Here is a 22521-nt window from a genome sequence, read left to right as displayed (position 1 = left end):
CATTTATTTGAGATGTAGTCTGAGATATTGTGTTGGCATGGCCAGTGTGGCAAGACATGCTCCAGCATGGCAGGTTGTAACTCAAGGTCTCTCAGCAGGGCGAGCCTGGAGCGCAGGGACCCCCGGGACCTCCAGGACCCCCTGGACTGCCAGGAACACCAGGCTTGAATGGAGCCAGTGGCTCCCCGGTGAGTCCCAGTCTTACTTCAGTCAGAAATTAAAATCCTATGCACCTGTTAATTAGCCACCTGTGCTTAATAAACTCAGACTGCTCCAGAGAGGTGAAAACATAGTGAGAATATTATGAATACAATATCAGTCTGGACTGGAAATAGAGTCACAAGTTCACTTTGCTTAGGGACCATTAGAACCTGGACATGCTGCTCTCAATAACTCAGCTGTTTCGAAACTGACATTGATTCCATGTTGCCACCTAAAAACATAAAACTTCACTTTGACAACCACTTGGTTGTTCAGTTTTTAAGAAAATATGTGTTGTCTTGTGTTAAGTTTTGTTTGACGTCATTTATTGTCAGGCAAACGAGTAGTTGAAACGGAATCATAGAGCTTGTGCGACAGATATTTTGGAGATGTTATATGAGGAATTTTTCCAATTTTAGGGTAAGCCTGGTGAGCCAGGAAAACCAGGAAAAGACCTACGGGTAAGTTTGTTTCAGTGATTCCATGTTTATTTTTACAGAATATTCTCATTAGTGAAAGTTTGTTGGTGTGACATTTACCTTCCTTGGATTTCTGCATTGTTTCTGCAGCTTTTACCAGGACTCAAGGTAAACTACTTTTTCTTTTTGGCCAAACAGCAAAATTAAAATTCTGAAAAACTTGATTATGAAGGCAGAAGCCAAGAACACTGGAAAGGAACCAAAGGTTGACAATCAGAAGCAAAACATTATTCAAATACAGGTAGCAAATCCAGTGAGGAACATGAGAGAACAAACACAGATAAACTGACAAAGTCTGTGACTGAGACTTCTAGGTCAGACTGAATCTCACTGTATTAGGCTTTAGCATCAGCTCGGCTGCAGCACGATCAGAGGCATGACTTTGTAGCCCACAAAGCAAGGCTCAGCCTTGTACATCTGTCAATGTAAATCTGCATTTGTTACACTGGCTAGATATGTACTTTGTCTGTACACACACTGTTTTATCTCTCCAGGGTGAGCCAGGTGTGCCAGGACAAAAGGTGAGCTCCCTTCTGTATTTCTCTTTTGAAAAATCTTATAGTTTGTAGAATCCAGGATGTGGTTGGATTTGCCAGAAAATACCTGATAATATTTTACATTGTGAACAGAAATCAATCAATTTTCCCAGGTTATAGTTGACTTTTATTTATGATGTGCTTCAAATATGTGCAGGGATTAATGCAGACACAGAAGGAGGTAGATTTCCTTCTTGTTGAAAAACATACACTCACTGAGCACTCCTTAATGAACACCTGCTTATTCAGTGATTCAATCAGCCAATCATGTGGCAGCAGTGAAGTATATAAAATCCTGCAGATCCAGGTAAGGAGCTTTAGTTATTGAGAAAATAGTGATTCAGTATAATATCATTGTTGGTTTGAGTGTTTCTCAAACTGCTGATCTCCTGGATTTTCACTCACAACAGTCACAACAAAAGCATCTAGTAAGCAGCAGCTCTGTGTTGATGAGAGAGGTCAGAGGAGAATGGACAGACTGGTTGGAGCTGACAGAAAGGCTACAGTCACTCAGATAACCACTCTTTTGTGCTGAGCACAAAAGCTTCAGAGTGAACAACAAGTCCAACCTTAAAGTAGATGGACTACAACAGCAGTAGGAAAACGTGAGGTTATACTTCTTGTCAAAAAGACCAGAAACTTGAGGCTGCAGTGGACACACTCACCACCACTTGACAGTTAAAGACCTGGTCTGATGGATCTGGTTTTGTGCTGAGACAGCAGATGGTAGGGTCAGAGTTTAGCAAGGAGATTGGCAACATGAATGTGCAGCTGACAAATCTGCAGAAAAAATTTTCATGGAGCACAATCTCAAAGGAATTTTTGCAACATTTTGTGAAATCTATGACACAAAAAACTGAGGCGGAGGTTAATACCCAGTTTTGGGTATGGTGTTCCTGTTAAAGTGCTGGTGAGTGCTGGTGAGTGACAGATCATAGTAGGACTTTAGAGCTACTTAGAAGATGTTTTTTTCTTTTTTCAATTCTTTTTTACTTTTGGAAATTTTTATGCCTTTATTTTCTCAGCACATGACAATTAATATGGGCAAGAAATGTGGAGAACCAGAGTAAGAGAATGCAGAAAATGGTCCGGTCAGCTGGGAGTCAAACTGGGGGTTCAGGGCGTTTAAGCAAGAAAAGACGGTTTTAATAAATCAGGTGCCACTTTGCCATTGCTGTGTCCATTTGCCAGCAATTTGCTGTTTGTCAATTTTTTGAGAATCTGTGTAGTTAAATATAATATATCATATATATTACATAATATTTATATCTTTGTGTCTCTATAGGGTGATCAAGGCGATGTAGGACCACCAGGTCCTGATGGCCCAAAGGTGTTTAACTTTGAGCATGTTTTATAGCCTAACCTTTTCATGTTTGACTGTGGTGTTTGGTTTTCACTTAAAGGTTCAGGAAAAAAGTTTGAAATTAAACTCCATAGGACACTTAGCTGTCTTAAAATATGTGGCGTTCACATACCATATGTGAATGCCACATTTACATGGGTTGCGGGTTTTTGCTTTCATTCCTCTTCCCATTACTGGCTGTGAAGTAAACCTTTTCCTGATTAAGAAATAGCAAACAAAATCCACAGTCCATATTCCGTACACAAATTTATTCAGCCAAACATTTATTTAACAGCACATACAGAAGTTTAATTTTAGCTATAGTCAAACAGAGTGGGCATTTTCATCTTAGTTGTTTGGTGTAGGTCGGTGTTTGGTCCTGGAAACAAACCTACTTCCAAACACTGTCTGTGGAAACACAAAGAGGGTAATTCAAGTTCCATATTAGTTTAATTATAAAATAAACTTTTGCATGAGGACCATGAATTTTGTCCCCCATCTTAGTGGCATCATTTGGCCAGCAAGTACCACACTTCTTTTTATATACATTAAATGGTAAAGATGTATTAACTGAAGCTTTGAGGGATCTCTAGAGCTGATATCATAAAAATACTGAGGCCCTGACCTCACAGAATGATGCAAGCAGCATCTGTTGCTACATTTAAGGTTTGGACATTTATTTAATGGAAAGTGTTTCCTAGATTATTGCATAATATTCTCCTTAGTATTGAATAGGCAGGGACAAACACAGCATGCATACACACACGCACACATTGACACAAAATGCACACACATTGTGTGGTTGGCAGTTTGAGAGATCTAACCTTGGCTTTGAGGTTGTGTGGGGGTCAAAGTGAGTTGTACCCACTACGGTCTCCATGTGCTGGTCCACGTACTTTTCCATGGCTTAACTGACTTCCTCTAGAGAACACACACAGAGACATACACACATACAGCAAATGTTCTACACTAATCCAAGCCATTAAATGGCATTACGAGAGATCAGAGTTTTTGGCTTTAGATATGACAGAAAGAAAGAAAGAAAGAAAGAAAGAAAGAAAGAAAGAAAGAAAGAAAGAAAGAAAGAAAGAAAGAAAGAAAAAGAAAGTACTAGTAAAGATTAACTTAGAATCTTTTACATATTTCATTCAACATACTATCTGTGGCAGGCTGAAGGTGGAAGGTTGGAAAGTCTCTCACTCATGCTGAAGGAACTCTTGCTCAGCTCAAATTTCACTTGAGTAGGTGTGAAGTTATTCAAGAAAGGAAGGAACATGAATGATTCCTCCATTTTAGTTGAATGGTTTAGGGCAAATTGATAATCTGACATATTATCACCTTATGAAGCTGCTATTGTTAACATGTTAGCAGACATTTTACATGTTGCGTTAAAGACCAAGTAATTAATTTAGTGTAAAAATGCAATTTGTAAGTCAATAATGGAGAATAAGAATATAACTGTACACTAAATTCCAAACTTTAATCATGTGTGTATCGTCAAACAGCTCAGCTGCCACAGAGTACATCAATAATGTGACTCTTTTTGAAAGTAATTTCATCTGAAGCAGGAAACATAAGCTCAGATTGAATGAACTGTAAAGGTCACACTGAACATTGCCCCTCTGAATTTTACACAGCAGCTTTTCTGGGGCTCAGACTGCTGAACACCTTATAGTTGTAAGCTTCTGATTCAGCTTCAGATTATTAACTAATTATAATATATATATATATATATTATAATTATATATTAATTATATTTAAACCATTCTTCCTTCCTTGCTTTCTTTGAAATCAACCCAGAATCCTGTTTCTGTTTTCTGCTATGAGCACATGATTTGAAGGTCACTAAGAGGACAGAAAAACGGTTTGCACAGGGACTGTTTATGCAGCTTTTTTCCTGAGGTTCTACAACATTGATAGATAACCTCTTAGATAAAATGTGAACTGCTCCTTTCTCATCCACTCTAAGCGGCTTCGCATCACAGCAATTTCCTATTTCAATTTGATTTGCGAAGTCCTTAATCAATTATTTTTTCATTTGATTCAGTGCAATTTAGTTCAATTCTTTATGATTCAGTTTCATCAGATACCATGTTGTGTGAGGCATTTCTCAGAATTAATCCTCAAGTGTATATTATAGGCTAAATTTTAAACAAACCCCATAGTTATAAAAGTGTGGACCCAGGATTTATTTTCCAACTAAAACACGATCCATCCATATTTTTTTCTACGCATGCAAAACAGTTTAGTAAGAATAATTAAAAAAAAAAAACCCTGCACCACTTTTAACAGACGTCATCATTATGCATATTTTAAAAACTACATAGTCCATCTACACATGGATCGTCAGCAGCAGATGCTTCAACCATGTGCAGCTCATGCACTTTCGGCACAGTCAGGTCATGAACTGAAAGTCTGCTCACTAATCTCTGCTCTGTTTGTGTTGACATCAGCCTGATATCTGCATACAGCTGGCTACCTAACGTTAGCTCCCTGTCAGGAACAAACTGAATAATGTAGAATGCACACAATGTTAAATCAGTTTCCACAGCCTCACATCCCAGAGGTTATATCTCGTCAACAGACACAAAGCCAGACCTCAGGTTAGTTTGCAAAATCTTTTTTTTCAGTCTATCATGTCTTTATTTAATCTTAGCCAGCGTCACAACAGTCCTGAAAACTGTGGTGGGTCCACACACACTATAATTATTCATGTCACAGTTGACAGGATTGTTGTGACTCAGTGTGGCTCAAGGTAGCTCCTATTATCTATTTCATTTTTAACTTAAACTTACCTCGTTGTGTATGTTGTAATAAATGAAAACCATGCAACCCTAACCACAACTACAAAGAACAATCTTGGGATTTTAAGAATCGATAATGGATCATTCAAATTAATTAGAAAATGTATTATTTTATCTAGCCCTACTTTGGACACAGTTATTCTAATGCTTATAGAGGATCTTGTGCTCCATCTAGTGGACTGCTCTGATTGTTATCAGTTTTCATAATTAAAATATTTCTCTCTGCTTTGCTTCACAGGGAGTTAAAGGTGACCAAGGAATGAAGGTAAGATTTTTTTAGTTTTTCAATTTTCTTTTGTGTAACACAATATTAGGGACAAGACTTTAAAAATGCTGAGGTCCTGAGTCCAAGACCTAAATCTAAACCTGACCAAGCATAAGGGTTTTTGATCACACTAGTCTATTGTATAAGCTCATGTATATATATGCCTTTTGAGTTTTCATTTTTGTAATTTTTCCAGATTATCCAATCTAATCTGATTCAAATAATATATTCCACTTGACAAGTATGATCATTTTCTGAACACATGCAGGATCAATATCAATATATCAGTATCAATCCTGTATTTTATCTGAAAGTTTCAAAATTATCTACAGTAATTTTGAAAGTACAGCAATGTTTGGACAGCAGCAATGTTGTGTGTTGTGCCAATTTTTAGTTGTGCGCTAGTCCCTCCAAAAAAGTCTGATTTAAATAATGCTGATGAAAATGGTAGTTTCACAGAGGAATTTACATCTCAGTTTTACCTACTAGCGTTCTCTGTAACCTTAGACTATACCATACTGTGACCTCTTGAATACTCTGTTCTAAAGTGTCAGAAATGCTTAGTTGGCCTTGAGTTGGAATTGTTTTGTCAAATTTTAAGTCAAGATGTTTATCTATTGGTTATAAAAAGTAAACATCACTTTAGGGGCCTCAGTGTCATCAGTAGAATCTACAGCCCTGATTTTGTTTTAGCTGTACCTTCTGTTTTAGACTTGTGGGTGCCAAAAGAGAATATGAGAGTAAGGGGCATTGCTTGTGTGTTACCTTGTCTGTCTGTAAATCTCAACTACCCTCTTTGCTAACAAAGAATCCTCTTGTTTACTAATTCATGATCTAGGTTTGGAAGTTTTGCTTTATAGTTTATTGTGACGAACAACTTCATTCAGTAAAGAGTTAACCCTAATTCTATATGAGTAGCCTTTCACTGAAAAAATGATAAACTAGAATTAACCATAGATCTTAATGTTAATCAGTGTTTCACAATACATTCACCATTCACACAGTAACCACCTCTCTACTTTAATATTTTTTCCAAGGCAACCACTTGCTGCTTTGGATTAGGGACCAACCTCATAGAAGGCCTCTGATGTCAGCGCTAAAAACATATATCTCCCCCAGTCAGGCTCCATGTCACGAAGGAGCACTGCTTCTCCCACTGAGCCTTTGCTCATCTTTGATTTCCCCCTGGTTGAAAGAGTGTGTCTGCTTTTACGACCCTGCTGCTCATCTGAGCTGCTTTTTTCATACACTCTATAGGGAGATGAAGGAAAGTGGGGTTTCCCAGGAGAGAGGGGAGAGAAGGTAGAGTGACAGGCAAGCATGGAGTTGTGTGTGCAGCATGTCAAGATTTATTTATGCATTGTGAGATCACAGATGTCCCCACTTGAGTCTGGATTAGTGAAACTCTGTTTAGATTTATCTCTTAGTGGAAAAGCACTTCAGAAGTTTGAACTGAAAAGCTGATGTCTTTTTTTGAACACAAACAACCTGAAAACATTCATGAATTTAAATCCATCTGTGGGCACATAAAATTATACTCTAATGAAAATTTTATCAACATGGGTATTAACAGAGTTTTAGAGTTCAGTTGTGCTGTGTGAGCATTACCCTGCAAGAATGAATACTAAGCATTTGTGCTGAGGATCTTTTCTTGTAGTTGACTTTTTGGTTAATGTCATCTACTCGGTTCTCTATTAATTCTCTGGTGGACACCAGTACCTCAAGACACCAAGTTGACCTACACCTACAGCAGCTCTCCTTGGTCATGCTATCATGGCAGTAGCAATCGCAGCCACACGGATGTGTGTTTTCTCCATTAAGCCTCACAGATGGGGGAAAGAGGAAGAAAAAGTCAAAAGCGGAAAAAACTTCAAGGAAAGTGCATACTTGTTGGTATCCACAGGAAATGGTGATCTGGAAAAGGCCTTTATTGTTAATAGTAAAGAGAAAGTGCTTTTGCAGGCTGCTCCTTCAGTGTTAGGCTATGGGCTTCCATCCTCCCAGGGGAAATCTGTTCTATATATAATCTCAGAGAGCCGGCTGCCAGTGCCTTGTGAGTGAAATAAAGTGGGCCAGGTAGAATTTTGTGGTTTACACAATGACCATTGATATCTGCATGGTGCAGACCATAAATAATGACTTTTCAAGACTCAACCGCTTCAGTTCCAAAGCTCCCAGCAGGCAGCGTACTCCACTACTTCTCTTTAGACTGATCTAATAAGCTCTGTCTTTGAAAACAGCTTTAATTCTACTTTCCCTCTGAGAACTGAGAGGAGTAACAGACAATGACAGAGACAGAGGAGAATGTAAGCCAACAGTTTCACTTCCTTGACTGAATTAAAAGGTATCTCAGCTGTTTTCCTTTCACTGCAAATGAGAAGCAATGAGCTACCCAGCATACATCTGTATGCAACATTTCCTGTTTTTGGCTCTCTATGAGCAAATTGAAAACAAAAGTGGTGGCTTTCATTGAATGGACCAATGTTTTGTCAAAATATTATATTCATGTTCCCCTAAGGATGATTCCTTGAACTATTTCCCTTTGGGACATCCGCAGAGCTTTCCTCTAGAAGCACTCTCTGGTAGTAATGCAATCCAATGTCACAGTTTATTTACAGCAGGAACCTTATTGAATGGTCAGTGAAATGGGCGATGGTTGGCAGTAAATACCAGTCTGAACAGGTGTGGAGTGTGAAAGTATGAAAAGACAAAGGCCAAAAGGCAAGTCACAAACTGGCAACAGGTCTAAACACAAGTAGCACAGGCAGGTCAGGTCCAGGCTACAGGCAGGCAGCTACAGGTACAGATGTGGGCAGAAGTGGCTGGAAAACACTGACAGAATCTTACAAGATTGCATAGCTAAGATGTGTGAAGGTATACAGTGTTGGTTACAATAGATTTAGCCAATTTTAATTTATGAGTGTTTATCTAAAGCTTATCTGAATTACACAGATTTAAAACTATACAATTTCAAAATGGATGAAAATTCCTTTTTGTCAGCATTGTGTGAGATGATGAGATGATGCTGACCAAAACAGCCTCAGACTAGTTTGTTTTGATTTAATGGCTTGAAAAGCAGGGATTTTTAGAGCAGAAGACCAAAAGATGCAGATGATTTGAGATTACAATAGCAAAACCAATTTTTGAGAAAATTGTGAAAACGTAAACTTTACAGCGTTACCTTGTGGGCAATTGGTGTCATTATTTGTGCCTGAATAGTTGATGGAATTTGCAACCTACCTGCCCATTTTGGTGAGTTTGGCTCTTGCATTTGTTGCTGCATGAACATTTATAACAGAGAAAAATAATGAGATTCTCTGTGTAGTGTTTTCTATAAAGAGTACCTGGTGTAAACAACCTCCTTTTACTTGTACTGCCCTGACCAAGACCCAATGAGGTTGAAACTGTTTTTGTTGTTGTTGTTGTTGTTGTTGTTGTTGTTGTTGTTGTTGTTGTTTCTTGTTTTTGTGTTTTTTGTTTTTTGGCTTTTAATTTTTTATTTTCTTCGCTTTGATCAGTTTTTCATTCTCAACAGCACCTTAAGGCTTCCTGGATTAAGTACACTGTTATTTTGTCTGTTCATAATATTCCAGTGTTAAGTGAGAAGCACAAACAAACAAATTGAAAACAAATGATCCTGTAGCATCACTGGAAGATGATTACAGTTCCTATAAGAGCGTTGTACTTTTCCTATGAAGTGGAAATACGCTGATTGCATGCTTCAGTAAAAAGATTAGTATATTGATAAATCATGACATGGCAGGCCAGTGTTACAGATCAGTAGTGTATTTGACAGAAACAGAGATATTCTCCACCTTCCTCCACCTCCATCTTCCAACTGACAGATGAAAAGTCACAGTCACGTGAAAATCTCTGACACCCATAAACATTAGTTTATGTGCATCTCAGAGAAGAATGTTCCAGCATGTAGAAGTGTGTCATGTGACCACTAGTGGTAACAATCGTACCTGTATACTAATGCATATTAACAAATGTATACTAATACTAGTAACTAGTATGCCCTTTGGTGACTATAGCCTGCTGTTCAAAGATTTTACAAAACTAAGTGCCAGCAATTAAAGCATCATTATCTTGAACAGTGTTGCCCTGCTCTCTAGTTGCCCAAAAGGTGTAGAACGCTTATTTAGGGAAACCCAAAAACTAGAATATTTGATACATGTGGGGTATGTAGTCAACAAATGATTTAAACTCTCTGGCACTGGAGACCATTGAGACATGGAAGAAAGTAAGTCAACAGAACTTAATTGAGACACATGAAATATTCATAGTTTTTTCTTTCTTTCTTTTTGTCTTTATGTGCTAATGTGAAGCAGCATGTTGAAATCATTTTTGTATCATCTCTATTCCTGTTGCATATTGCTATACAAAACTTTTTACATCTTAGATAACACTTGCACTCATAACTTGTTACTGTATTCTGTCTACAACTATGACAAATTATATGAAAGCATCAGGACACAAAGTTGACACATATTCCACTGGGGCACAGGAATGTAGGAACTCTCTCTTCCAACCAGCTATGTCTGTACTTGTGTGGTTACAGCTGTGACTGTACATCAACTTTAAGCCAACTACTCATTAATCTGAAAAGGGGAGCAAGAACACAGATGACTTACATGGGTGTGTTTTCCTTTCTATTTTTAACAACCAATTTCTGAGGGTCCATCATGCTGTGGGTGGCTCTTGACAGATGCTAATCATGTTTTATATTTCACTTTATACTATGGACAGATTATGAGAATATGGGCCCCTTTTGACAGCACTCTCCACAACCATCATCAAGACACCACATGAGGGAATATCTTATGGAAGAATTGTGTTGATCCCCCAGTAGAGTTCAGACACTTGGAGAATCAATGCCAAGGAGAACTGAAGCTGCTCTGACCAAAAATCTTACTGAGACATGTTATGTAGTTGTTTTGTGTCATTTGATTGACTTTCCAACAACTTTCCCATAAGAAATATTGTCACTTCATGCGGGGGCTTAGGTGCAAGGTCTTATCCTGTTCCAGGTTCACTTGTTCAGTAGACCATCCATGTAATTGCATGAATGATTGCTCTGTTGATGTGTCTGCTTGTAATTTTTAACATCTTGAAAAAAAATAATTCATAACTGTTTTCCTTTTTTTCCTTATCTGCTATGGCATCTTGGCCATTGTAGGGAGAACCAGGTTTCCCAGGCACTCCTGGGTTAAAGGTAACATTAATTCTGAGCAGTGTGTGTGGCAGTTTCTATATACCCAATCAGATCAGTGGGTCATGACTGTCTTTCTTCCATTGGAAAGGGCCAGGCTGGCATCTCTGGTACCCCTGGCATCCCTGGCAAGAGGGGCTACAGGGTAGGCCTGGAATGGAATGAGCATTCACTGTCTGTTAATGTCAGTCATCCTTATTCCTCTACTAACTGGAGAGATTCCTCACATCACTGTTTTGTGTTTGTGATTGTCAAAACTCCAGTTAAAGCTTTGTTTTGTTTAACATAACTGTGCTGTGAGCTGTGTCTCACTTGGTGTTTGTTGAGGTGCTTTGGTCTTTATAGTAGATGGTATAATTAGACATTTATTGACTAATTTAATTCAGAATTTGGCTTGCTAACTCTTTTGTTTTACTGTACAAACCTTATCATATCCATTGTCATTCATTTCTAATAACAATCACACATGCAGTCATTCATTCCATTCAGAGAAGAATTGATTGTTGGAAACCAATCTTGAATGTGCTGTGATCTCACAGATTGTACTGAAATGCTGTACTGATAAAACAATCTTTATTGAAGTCCACTTACTAGCTTTTGAACTACATCTCAGATTCACTTTGCTCAGTTGTCGTGGAGGTGACAAGATATTTTCACTTGTCCTCAGTGAGACCTCTTCCTCACAGAGAAAAGCTTCTTATCAGAAGAAAAGGGTAGATAATGGGAGGTGCTGGTGCAGGTACTAATAATCCCACTATGACTTCAGAGACCATGAGAAACATCTCCCCTACAAGTCAGAACTTACCACAAACCATTCAACACCTTAAGAGCTCTGCTGGTACACCCTTAAAATAGGTCCCTGTCTGCGAGAAAGACTGAAGTGGTGTATAACACTGATATATAAGATCATGACGCTACGTGACGACTCTACTGACAAGAGACTGTATCAACAGTAAAAACAGCCAGATATACCAGGTCAAAGGTCAGGAGAAGGAGTCAGTGGGCAGCAGGAAAAGAATCAAGGAGGATATTCACATCTGACACCAGAGATCATCTTTGAACAGAGACAGGAATTATAAATAATTGTTATGATTTATTTTGTCTGCAGTGTCTCATAAATGTCTGATATAGTATATATATATATATATATATATATATATATACACTATGAAATCCTATTGGTTATTGTGCTTGTCTGGTTAATTGGTCAATATTAATAATAAATTGTACTCCATTCAATTAATTCTTCTTCTGTTTGTATGACAGGGTGAGAAGGGAGAGCCAAGCATTGCTGCCCAAGGAATAAAAGGAGAACCAGGTTCATTGGGACTGCCAGGCCTAATGGGGCCCAAGGTAAAGATTAATAGTTTAGTTATTGGACAGATACCTGCTTGTACACCATCATAGATTATTAATTAACACTTCAACAAAAACCACTGCTCATGTAAGTCACTGTTTGACATTCTTTTTACAGGGTGAAAAAGGTGACCACGGAGACAAGGTAGGATACATAGCATTAGGAAGGGATTGAAACACAACATTGTAATATTCAGACTACTTTTCAAATACTCACACTAGAATGGCACTCAATGTCCTGTCTGTTGTTCTCAAGTGTAGCTTTTTTTATTTGTTGTATTAAATCCTTCCGCTGTATGGTTTTACCAGTTATTTTGTTAAATAATGATGCCAGCATTACATGATTCATACAGCTGTATGAATTGTCTCATTGCTATGTTTCCCCTGCTACTGATTTTGTGTAATTTTATTAGTTGTGTGTTGAGTGAAACACTTATGTAAACTTTCCTAGATGCTGCTTGTGCCATATGCACTGTTAATATCAAAAATAAGTACTATACATGTAATGTGGATGCAGTATCTTCCACCACATCTGGATTATTTTCTGGATGTGCACTAAATTGTACGAACTCATAGATGTCATTTCAATATATATTGATCTGATCGGTTTACATCTAGATTAATCATTTCCTGAGAAACTGAAAATGTTAAACAAAAAACCCTATCTCTAAACTAAGTAAACATGATGATCTGCCCGTTTAACCGGATCTGCACCAGGATATATGAGTTCTTCCCTAGCCAATGCCCATCCCTCCACCAAGTGTGGTACAAATCAGTTCAGTACTTTCTGTGTAATACTGCTGACAATTACACAAACAGACCAACTAAGGCACACAGAGAACACCAAGGCCAATGTCAAACAACAGAGACTGCAGAGAGAATAATTCAAATTCATAGTACATGATCCAGATCTGCCGCAAAATAAAACAGGTTCTGGTTCATACCACATCCCTCCACCAAGTTAATTGCGCAACCCTCACAAATAAATAGACAGAATATTTATGGAGAATCTAAATGTTATACCTCAATTTAACCTCTAGGGGGAAGTAGGTCCCGAAGGCCCAGCTGGAACAAGAGTAAGTCATGGCTGCCAGACTCATGACAACTTATTGGAAATATTGACAAAATATACACATATACACAAAATGTCTTATTTCATTATGTTAATGATTTTCATTTTCATCATATAGGGTCCTCAGGGCCCAACTGGGGAGCCGGGAAAGGCTGAAATCCACAATAATGAAAATGTATGTTACTCTAATTTAGTTGCACTTTTCTCAGATGTAGAGAAACTAAAGAATGACATTAAGTATATTCCTCCACAGGATATTCACAACATACCCCTGATGGTAAGTACTTTCTAGGGTTTATCACAAACACAGTACTCAAAATTCTATTTAATCACGTGATCTCTTCCCCCTACAGGGTCCCCCTGGATTACCTGGACCTCCAGGGTCCCCTGGCCTCACTGGTGCGAAGGTAGTCATTTTAGAATGACAGTATTTCAAAGATGAGCCACAATTTCCACATTCAGAAAATAAACATGTAGATTGTTTGGTGTGTACTGTATGAGGCTTTTCACATCATTTGGTTGAGGTTATTTGACTACATGAAAATACAAGACATGGCCAAAGAATTAGGCAATAATGTTGCCTGCCTTGGTCCATATTGTACAAAGTCCTCTCATTCATTATCATTGTATCATTTATTATATCATCATTGTGATTGCCAAAACGGGGCTACAGCAAAATATACAACAGCAACAACAATACATGCAAGCATACATTCCTGATTACTTAATCATTTGAATTTGTCTACCGTTTACCTCACAGTTGCTGCAACAAACGATAAAATAAATTGCTGCTGTGATTACTTTCAGTCAGTACTTTATCAGTAATATACATCGATCAGCCTTAACATTATGACCAATGACAGGTGAAGTGATTAACATTGATTATCTTGTTACAATGGTACCTTTCAGTGGATGGGATATATTAGACAGCAAGTGAACATTTAGTCCTTGAAGTTGATGTGTTGGCTGCGTGTGCGTTGCTTATCTAGGAAGAGATGGCACCAGGATGCACTATGGGAAGAAGGCAAGCTGGTGGAGGCAGTGTGATGCTTTTTGCCATGTTCTGCTGGGAAACACTGGGTCCTGCCATTCATGTGGATGTTACTTTGACACGTACCACCTAAACATTGTTGCAGACCAAGTCCACTCCTTCATGGAAACGGTATTCCCTAATGGCAGTTGCAGTTGCACACTGCAACAATGTTTCAGGAATGGTTTGAGTAACACAACAACGATTCAAGATGTTGACCTGGCCTTTAAATTCCCCAGATATCAATCCAATCGAGCATCTGTGGGATATGCTGGACCAACAAGACCAATTCATGGAGGCCCCACCTCACAGCTTACAGGACTTATGTATCTGCTGCTCAGATCTTGGTGCAAGATACCACAGCACACCTTCAGAGGTCTTGTGAAGTCTATGCCTCGCGAGTCAGAGATGTTTTGGCAGCAAAAGGGGGACCTACACAATATTAGACGGTTGGTCATAATGTTATGGCTGATCAGTTTAAACTAATGATAGTAATATAAAACTAAACTATAATGTTCATGAATTTGTTTCTTAAAGTGGACTTCCTTGTAAGTCATGTCTCACCAGTACCTGAAGCAACACGGTACAGTTAACAAATCTGCACTTGATCAAGTTACCAGAAGCCAACTAACATACAGCTTATCAGGGGCCCCTGTGGGTCTGTCATGGGGCAGTTGCCTCCTTTGCCTAGTTGGTAATCCAGCCTTGGTGTGTCTTCAGGGTGAAGTTGGACTACCAGGTCCACCAGGACTGGACGGTGAGAAGGTAATACTACAATACTACATCAGTAATCCATATAATTTTCCAGGCAGTTGCATTGTTACATGAATGTACTGTATATTGTGATAGAATCTATTCATTGTGGTGACAAAATGTGTGTGGGTGATGATGAATCTCTTTTATGTAAAAGAATCTGTCTCAACATATCTTCCTCTTATTCAGGTTAAATTAAACAAGGTAACTTTGACCTTGTGTTTTAGGGGCCCAGAGGAAAGCCTGGAGAGCCTGGCCCTGCAGGTCCCAGAGGGGAGGACGGTGTCGAAGGCTTCCCAGGACCCAAGGGGGACATGGGTCCAGCTGGATCACCTGTAAGTGACTACATTAACCACATGACATCATTGCCTAGGGTTTCCTGACTAAAGCCAGATGCCCACATCTGTAATTACCTATGGGAAAGGCCTTGTTTTTTTGCATCTGTCCTCTTATTATCTAATTAAAGACTCACAAGCTTAGAAGAGACCCCAGGAACGAAACTGAGTTTATATGCCCCCACATGTGGTGATGCTATTTGTAGCCTGGCGTTACATTTAGAGCTGTTAGTTTTATATATGTGTATGTTTGACAGTTAGGAAAGGGAGACACTTAATTTGCTATTGCTTAGTTATTTATTTAATTTTATTTACTTTTTTGACACAGGACAGGCAACATTGAGTCCCTGACTACAGCATTTCCATACAACTTTATATGTATATATATATATATATATACACACACACACATATATATATATATACAGTATATATGTATATGTTTGATCAATTTCTTTTTCTTGTTTTTGTATTTTAAATGAAAAAATGCAAAGCAATCAATAAGTGAATGCCTTTGTATTATACCTGCTCCATGTGCTTCATAAAAAGAAGCATTTGTGCAAATGGATGTGAGGGAGCACTACAAGGTAGCCCGACACCAGATGTGATGGTAGCATTCAGCCAGGAGTACCTGAAGAATTGCTGGTGATATTACTGTGTGTGTGTGTGTGTGTGTGTGTGTCGCAATAGAAACTACTTAATCTTTCTACCACAGAGCCTCCAGTCAGCTCTTCTTACCTGGTTGAGAATCTTATGTTGCAGGTGAATCCACAAGGTTGAGACGGTGTGTGTGACTGTCAGTGTGTGTTTGTGTGTGTGTGTGTGAGGCGATGAAAACTGCACAAGCTTTCTGCCACACAGCCTATGCTCCTCTTACCCGATTGAGACTTTTATCTTTTATTATGAATCGCTATCTTCAAAATGCAAAACATGCAAATGGGTATAGCTGAGATTGATCACTTCAGCATCATCCACTGAATCCCTATGGATTCCACTTCTACAGCTTGTCAGCTACAGCTTCTACAGCTTGTCAGGTCATTTCTCACCACATGGTGATGCTATCACTATCATTTTCATGTAAGTGAAGCACTGAAAAATGGGGAAGCTTCAGGCTTGTAGCCTTTATAGTTTTTGAGATATTTGTGAAGATTAATCGTGTTTCAACATGTTTCACCCATTCCCCATAGAAAACCATTCAAAATACAATAATTAAAAAAAACTCATATAAAATCAGCTGGCAACTCAAAGTACTGAAACATGCTTAACAATTTTTCTTTCAAACCATGTCTCCAGCTGCAAGCATATAGGCATATAGTACATTCATGTCAACAAACATATACAAGATAAAGTAATAAAGACTAGGGATCTCGATAGTGTGATTGTTTTCAGCAAACACAGTGGATTATAACATACTGTATGCCTTCACACAGCAGTTACATCATTTTAATGCTCATGACTATTCAGCTGGATGCTCAGTTTTTTAATGTCAGAAATGTCCATGTCTCATCATGGACTTGGATTGCACAATCCCTAAATCAGGCTTTATCAATATATTAGCAAGTTTTATAGACACTTATTACTTGCTCTTTTGTAGGAATGTCAATGATGGAAGAACTACTCAAATTGCTTTGCAACTAATTCAATGATTAATTGCTGTGAAAGGAAGGGGCTGGGTAAAGTTTGGTGCCTGGATGCTGTTCTCTACATGTGGAAACCAGAAAACATGTAATGTCCCACAACACAAGAACCAGCCCCAGAATTTGCCCCAGAACTAGCAGCTAATTAATACAGATGTTAGCTATCCACAAAACACAAAATAGGCAAAATAGGTGCTATGCAAGTATTTGATGGGACCATATGGGATGGGCCTATGGAAACAGTTCAGAACAGAGTATGAAAACTGAGCAAACAATTGATTTTTGAAGAACATTTTTCAAATCATATGATTTAGGTAAAATTAAAATGCTCTGCTTCAACACCATTAAAATATAATACATTGGAGTGTTTAGTTGGTGTCTAATAGTGGCTGACACAGAAGCAAAAAAAAAAAAAAAAAACAGAACAATTATTCGTTTCAAATATAAAACAACAGGTATACTGCCCAGGTACTGATTGGTATGATGATGAGCACTAAGACAGGATTTAAACAAAACATTCAAATTTCTATTTTATGCTTTGATTTTAATCATTAGTCCCTGAATTGAAGTGCTCACCTCATTTGTTCTAGGGTTTAGAGCACCCTAGCCCCCTAGCCCCCCTGTAACCCTATTGGATTACCTGGCGCAATGGTACACATTGTTGCCCCTTCAGGCCCTAACCCTGACGAAGGAGGAAAAGTAGAACACATCTTGTATTCACTTTAAGTTCTGTGTGAAAAACTGTTGTATTGCTTAATTTTTATTCATTAATAGTTTGTCTGAAGAACTTTGTGTCCTGCTGTGTCTTGTTATGACAGGGTCCTAAAGGCGAATCTGGAGAAGGAGCTAGGTCAGAAATAGTAAGTGTTAGTCATTTACCCACAGGTCTGATTAGCGCATTGCAGAAAAGCATGTTTGAGCCATATTTTCTGATTTGAAACCTGTTGCTTGTGTCTGTGTGCGTCCGTATTTAGATCTATGGTCCTTCAGGGCCCCCAGGACCTCCAGGACCAGTTGGCCCAGCAGTGAGTCAAATATGCTTAAAGGCCTCCACACTCCAAAAGCTATTTTCAGTTAATTTAACTGATTAGGCCTCAGTTCAAATAACACTAGTTTCATTATCGAGGTGGCATTCAGATGCCAAATTTGTATTTGTATTTTTTATTTCCTGACATTACTCAGCTTCACCAGTGGTATGCAGTGGCAACAACTGGAAAACAGTATAGATTGTCTCAGTAATTTCACTGTTTCTGTTTCATCCAGGGATCTCAAGGACCTTCAGGGCCTAAGGTGAGACATTATTTCTATAAAACAAGATCTACCAGCCCCTTGTTTTATTAAATCTTCATCCAGTTATATGTTGTCTGCATCAAAGCAATTCAATGCATTAAAGTGTAACGTTGGGATTCTATCTCACCCTGTCTCTCAGGGAGAGCCAGGCATAGGCATCAGAGGAGAAAAGGGAGCAACAGGTCAGAAGGGCGAAAAGGGAGACAGAGGCCATCTTGGACTCCCTGTAAGTTCACAATTATCAGAAATCTTTGTATTTCTTTGGGGTACATTTGTGTTCTAGCCTATTGTTAAGTTTTTTGAGAGCATTTGCTGCTAGGAACCCTATTGTTTTTGTTCTCTAATTATTATTATTATCAAATTATTATTCTGTCTTATTTTTCACCGCTCAAAGTGTTTGTGCAGAAAACTACTGGACAAAAACTCATGAAAATTAATAGATTGGTTGCAAATTGCACCCACTACTTATGCACAAAAAAATGACACCAATTGTCTGATAGGTGGCGCTATAACAATAAAGTACAAGTTTGTGCTATTTTCTCAAAACAGTTTGGATGATAGTTAAAAATTCTTTCACCATTTTGATCTCTGAAATCATCTGCATTTTTGCGCTAATGGTGATTATTTTCAAAAAAAAGGAACATAAACCCAAAATGAATTAATCTGAGGCATCTAATTCTTATGAAATTTGGTCTACATCATCTACAGACAATGCTGATGAAAAGTTATCACATAACCATACACCATATATTCACAATTATTGAATTATGTGTAAAGGACCATGGTATTGACATGCGGTACAGCGATATGTGTTACATGTTCGGGCGGCACGGTTGTGCAGTGGGTAGCACTGTCAACACTGTGAAAAGGTTCTGGGTTCGAACCCGGGGCGTGGGGCCATTTCTGTGTAGACTTCTCCCTGTGCCTGCGTGGTTACTCTCCGGGTTACTGGCTTTCTCCCACGACACGAATGTGCACATTCACACCTATTGGCAATTTAGTCTTTGTATGTCAGCCCTGTGATAGACTGGCAACCTGTCTAGGGTGAACCCTGCCCTCACTCAATGTCAGCTTCATTGGCTCCAAAATTGAGCTAGTATACTCTAACCCGCTGAACAGGGCGTAAAGAATATTTACTTAGCTCAGTGTTATACACAGTGGCCAGGAGAATTCAGTGCATTGCAGTTTTACAAAAGTCATGCAAATAGAGAAAAATGAAAAAGAAAATCACCACTTTGACAGCACATTGCCACCACTTCTGCAAATTCTGCAAATGAATAAAGTAGAAGCAAATTAAGAGGAATTGCTCGGGGGAGAATAAAAATTGTGGAATCGATAGTGATGGAAAATGAGCTAGCAGATACAGTTACAGATTCATGTCATACTCTTAACATTAACATTTTGGTACAATTTGGTTCATCAGACTTTTAGTGTGTGACCTGGAAAGTTGTAAATATGTTATGTTATGTCTTGCAGTTTTTCTGTATTTGCAGAATGCTTCTTTATTCAGTGTCACAGCAAAATAAGAAACATATTCATCAGTTTGAAACACATAATCTCTTTCTGATGCAATCAGTCATTTTCTCCTCATCTAACTGTCATCATCAATGGATGAAGTTTGCTTAGTTTACTAAATAATAAGGGCCATGAGATTGGATAAAAGCTCTGGAGAACATAAAACTGTGGACCTTAAGCTAGGCTTTTTATTTTTTACAGATATAACACATATACATATGGATGTTGGTATATAACACAGGTCATCCTGAGCAGTGGTTTAATGCCTGGGTAGGTGGGTTCTGTAGCTTCATTGGATGTAACCACCCGACACCCCACTTTCCCTGGCCCCTGTTCACTAGATAACTTGTTTAATTTGAAAGTAATGTAGTGTAATGTGGAATCAAAGAATGTACATTTACCTAAGTATAAATCAAAGGCAATTTTAATCGAGAGTTTCCAATTTGGCCAACTTTATACCTCTACAGCAATCCAGAGGCAAATATTAGATTTTTTATTCCACTATATTTTTTGACAGCTTTAGTTGCTATTTCTTTCACAGATTAAAGTTTAACATGCAAAACAAATGATGAGCTGATAAAATGTGATAGATGACACTGTCCAGCACTATATTAAATAGTTCAAACTAACTCCAGCTTGACCAATTACAACAGTGAAATACTGCTTATACATGTATGTATCAGTAATAATAATTCAATAGTGTAGTAAAGCCTATAATAGTATGTCAGTCACAGGGGGCACAGGGGTCTGAATTATGAATTGCCTACTTTTACTTTTGATAGTTTAAGTACCTACAGCACATCAACATATTCTTCCCCTTTATAATATTGTTATCTCACATTATGTTTCATTGTTTCCCTCTGTCAAATTATTATATAAAATTGCTTCATATTTGTTATTTGTTCCCAGAGTTTGGCCTTAGGCAGCGTTTCTCCCCTTGGTGCAGCTTTAACAGGGCATTTAACAGTATGTTGGCAAATCATTCAAATCAATTCATCCGTTCTGCTACACCAAATAATCACTAGAGGACAAATGTAGATTAATCTGTTACTGAAAATAGTTCTCAATAAATGCAGTCCTCCATCGGCCAGCTGTTGTAGGAGATTGTGGATCTTTTTTGGAGAAATGAAACTACACTGTTGCTCATAAAGTTGGAATAAAATATTTTTTACCTCTTTCCATGAAATGATTGTGACAATGTGATTTATTTAATTTCACCTGGGTAATTGGGACACATAATGTAATCATTGCACCTGGTCGAAAGTGATTACTGATGCATTTAAATACGAATAAACAGAGGATTGTGTCTGAAAACAAAATTATTCCAACTTTATGGGCAACAGTGTATATATTTGTGAGCTGTTTTCAAAAAGTGACATCTACAGTAGGTAGCAATAGGCTTAGGGCTCAGAGCCACAGACAGGGTAGGGAAGTACTGAGAGACGTTGTTGGATTTGATCTTACCATAGGATTTGTTGACAGTAGAATACAGCATAGAGCGAAAGTTACGAAGGTAACTACAGTTCTATGAATCCTGAACGACCGCCAGAGGTGGTGCTTAAAGCGCTGGATCTTCTTGAGGTGAAAATCGCTGAATGGCTGAAATGGCTGAACAGGTCAACTCCAGTGAAAGCACTATTACTAACAGTAGGCTCAAAACCAGAGTGAGTTGGGGTTGGGGAGCAAAGACACAGCCCTCACCAACAAACACAAATTACCACAGCTTATAGCTTACATCTTACATTACACTTAAATCAGCTGGCGCGAAAGCGCTGCTAAACCTCCACAAAAACAAACTAAATATTATCATACACAAGGAGCAGTGGCAGGAGCACTGCTCTCCTCCATAGCATTCCAATAAACACAGCTCAACACCAGCAAATACTTATCAAATGGCGGTACACAATCGAAAGCAAGCTTTACAGGCTGATACCAACAGCAGGAGGACCAACGTCTATACCCTGCTGAACACAAACGACAGACAGCCACGTTCCCTCACGACAGAGGGACAGCTCGTTGGAGCCTCTCGGGGGGGGGGGCGAGTATTCCACAGCTCTGACCGACATGGTTGCAAGGCTACCTGCAACAAGTGTATTTTAAGATTGAGAAAATTAGTGAAGTAGTGAACCTGCGAAGCGAGAAGATGAAAAGGAACTGATTCCCTGATGACACCGGAAGATATACCCTCTCTCGGGTCCTCTGGGGTCACAGGTGACATTGTTGATATTAAATACTCGGCCTGCGCATATGCGAAACAGAACATTCAGTGCTTAAAGCAACGCCTCTGGCAGTCAGGAAGGATGAAACAGAACCAGACAGAGAGCAGCTAACAAGAAGGCAGTGTTAGTGAATAATGTGAGTTATCCAGGCCATGGGTATTCAAGACAAGTTGAATCGAGGGCAACTGGACTTGGTTGTAGATGCTTGAAGATGTTTCTCCTCTCATCTAGGATTAGTGCCTACTGTACATCTACAAACATGATGTTATATCATGACAATGAATGTGAAAACCAAGTACATTGTATTACCATGAGCAACAACATAGTCATAGACTTGACCAGAAAAAGAAGTTACTCACTATTACTGTCACTCACTTTACCTCCACTACTTCCATCACCCTTCATTTGTCATCATCTGAATGAGTTTTTGAAGTCACTTGAGTCACAGCTTCACTCACCCCCCCACCCCCCC

The 22521-nt window shown here is 38.6% G+C and overlaps 1 protein-coding gene across 1 annotated transcript in view; it reads left to right on the top strand.

The window, feature by feature from the left end:
* The window catches only part of col13a1 (collagen, type XIII, alpha 1), a 62966-nt gene that overhangs the window by 22923 nt on the left and 17522 nt on the right, over window positions 1-22521 (top strand). The window contains exons 12-33 of the mRNA XM_087169692.1: window positions 96-188; window positions 621-662; window positions 771-788; window positions 1175-1201; window positions 2502-2546; window positions 5601-5627; window positions 6885-6929; window positions 10810-10845; window positions 10934-10987; window positions 12109-12195; window positions 12317-12343; window positions 13239-13274; window positions 13389-13445; window positions 13524-13547; window positions 13624-13677; window positions 15021-15065; window positions 15281-15388; window positions 17844-17885; window positions 18000-18050; window positions 18289-18315; window positions 18455-18541; window positions 20740-20796. Of these exons, the coding sequence (XP_087025818.1) occupies window positions 96-188; window positions 621-662; window positions 771-788; window positions 1175-1201; window positions 2502-2546; window positions 5601-5627; window positions 6885-6929; window positions 10810-10845; window positions 10934-10987; window positions 12109-12195; window positions 12317-12343; window positions 13239-13274; window positions 13389-13445; window positions 13524-13547; window positions 13624-13677; window positions 15021-15065; window positions 15281-15388; window positions 17844-17885; window positions 18000-18050; window positions 18289-18315; window positions 18455-18541; window positions 20740-20796 (1089 nt within the window). The remainder of the gene's footprint in view (window positions 1-95; window positions 189-620; window positions 663-770; window positions 789-1174; window positions 1202-2501; window positions 2547-5600; window positions 5628-6884; window positions 6930-10809; window positions 10846-10933; window positions 10988-12108; window positions 12196-12316; window positions 12344-13238; window positions 13275-13388; window positions 13446-13523; window positions 13548-13623; window positions 13678-15020; window positions 15066-15280; window positions 15389-17843; window positions 17886-17999; window positions 18051-18288; window positions 18316-18454; window positions 18542-20739; window positions 20797-22521) is intronic.

Source organism: Seriola lalandi, unplaced genomic scaffold (assembly GCF_002814215.2).
Source record: "Seriola lalandi dorsalis isolate HSWRI2012SDOR001 ecotype SW California unplaced genomic scaffold, Sedor1 jcf7180002054907, whole genome shotgun sequence".
NCBI lineage: Eukaryota > Metazoa > Chordata > Actinopteri > Carangiformes > Carangidae > Seriola > Seriola lalandi.
Note: the sequence above shows the minus strand (reverse complement) of the source record. Positions and strands in the feature narration are given on the sequence as shown.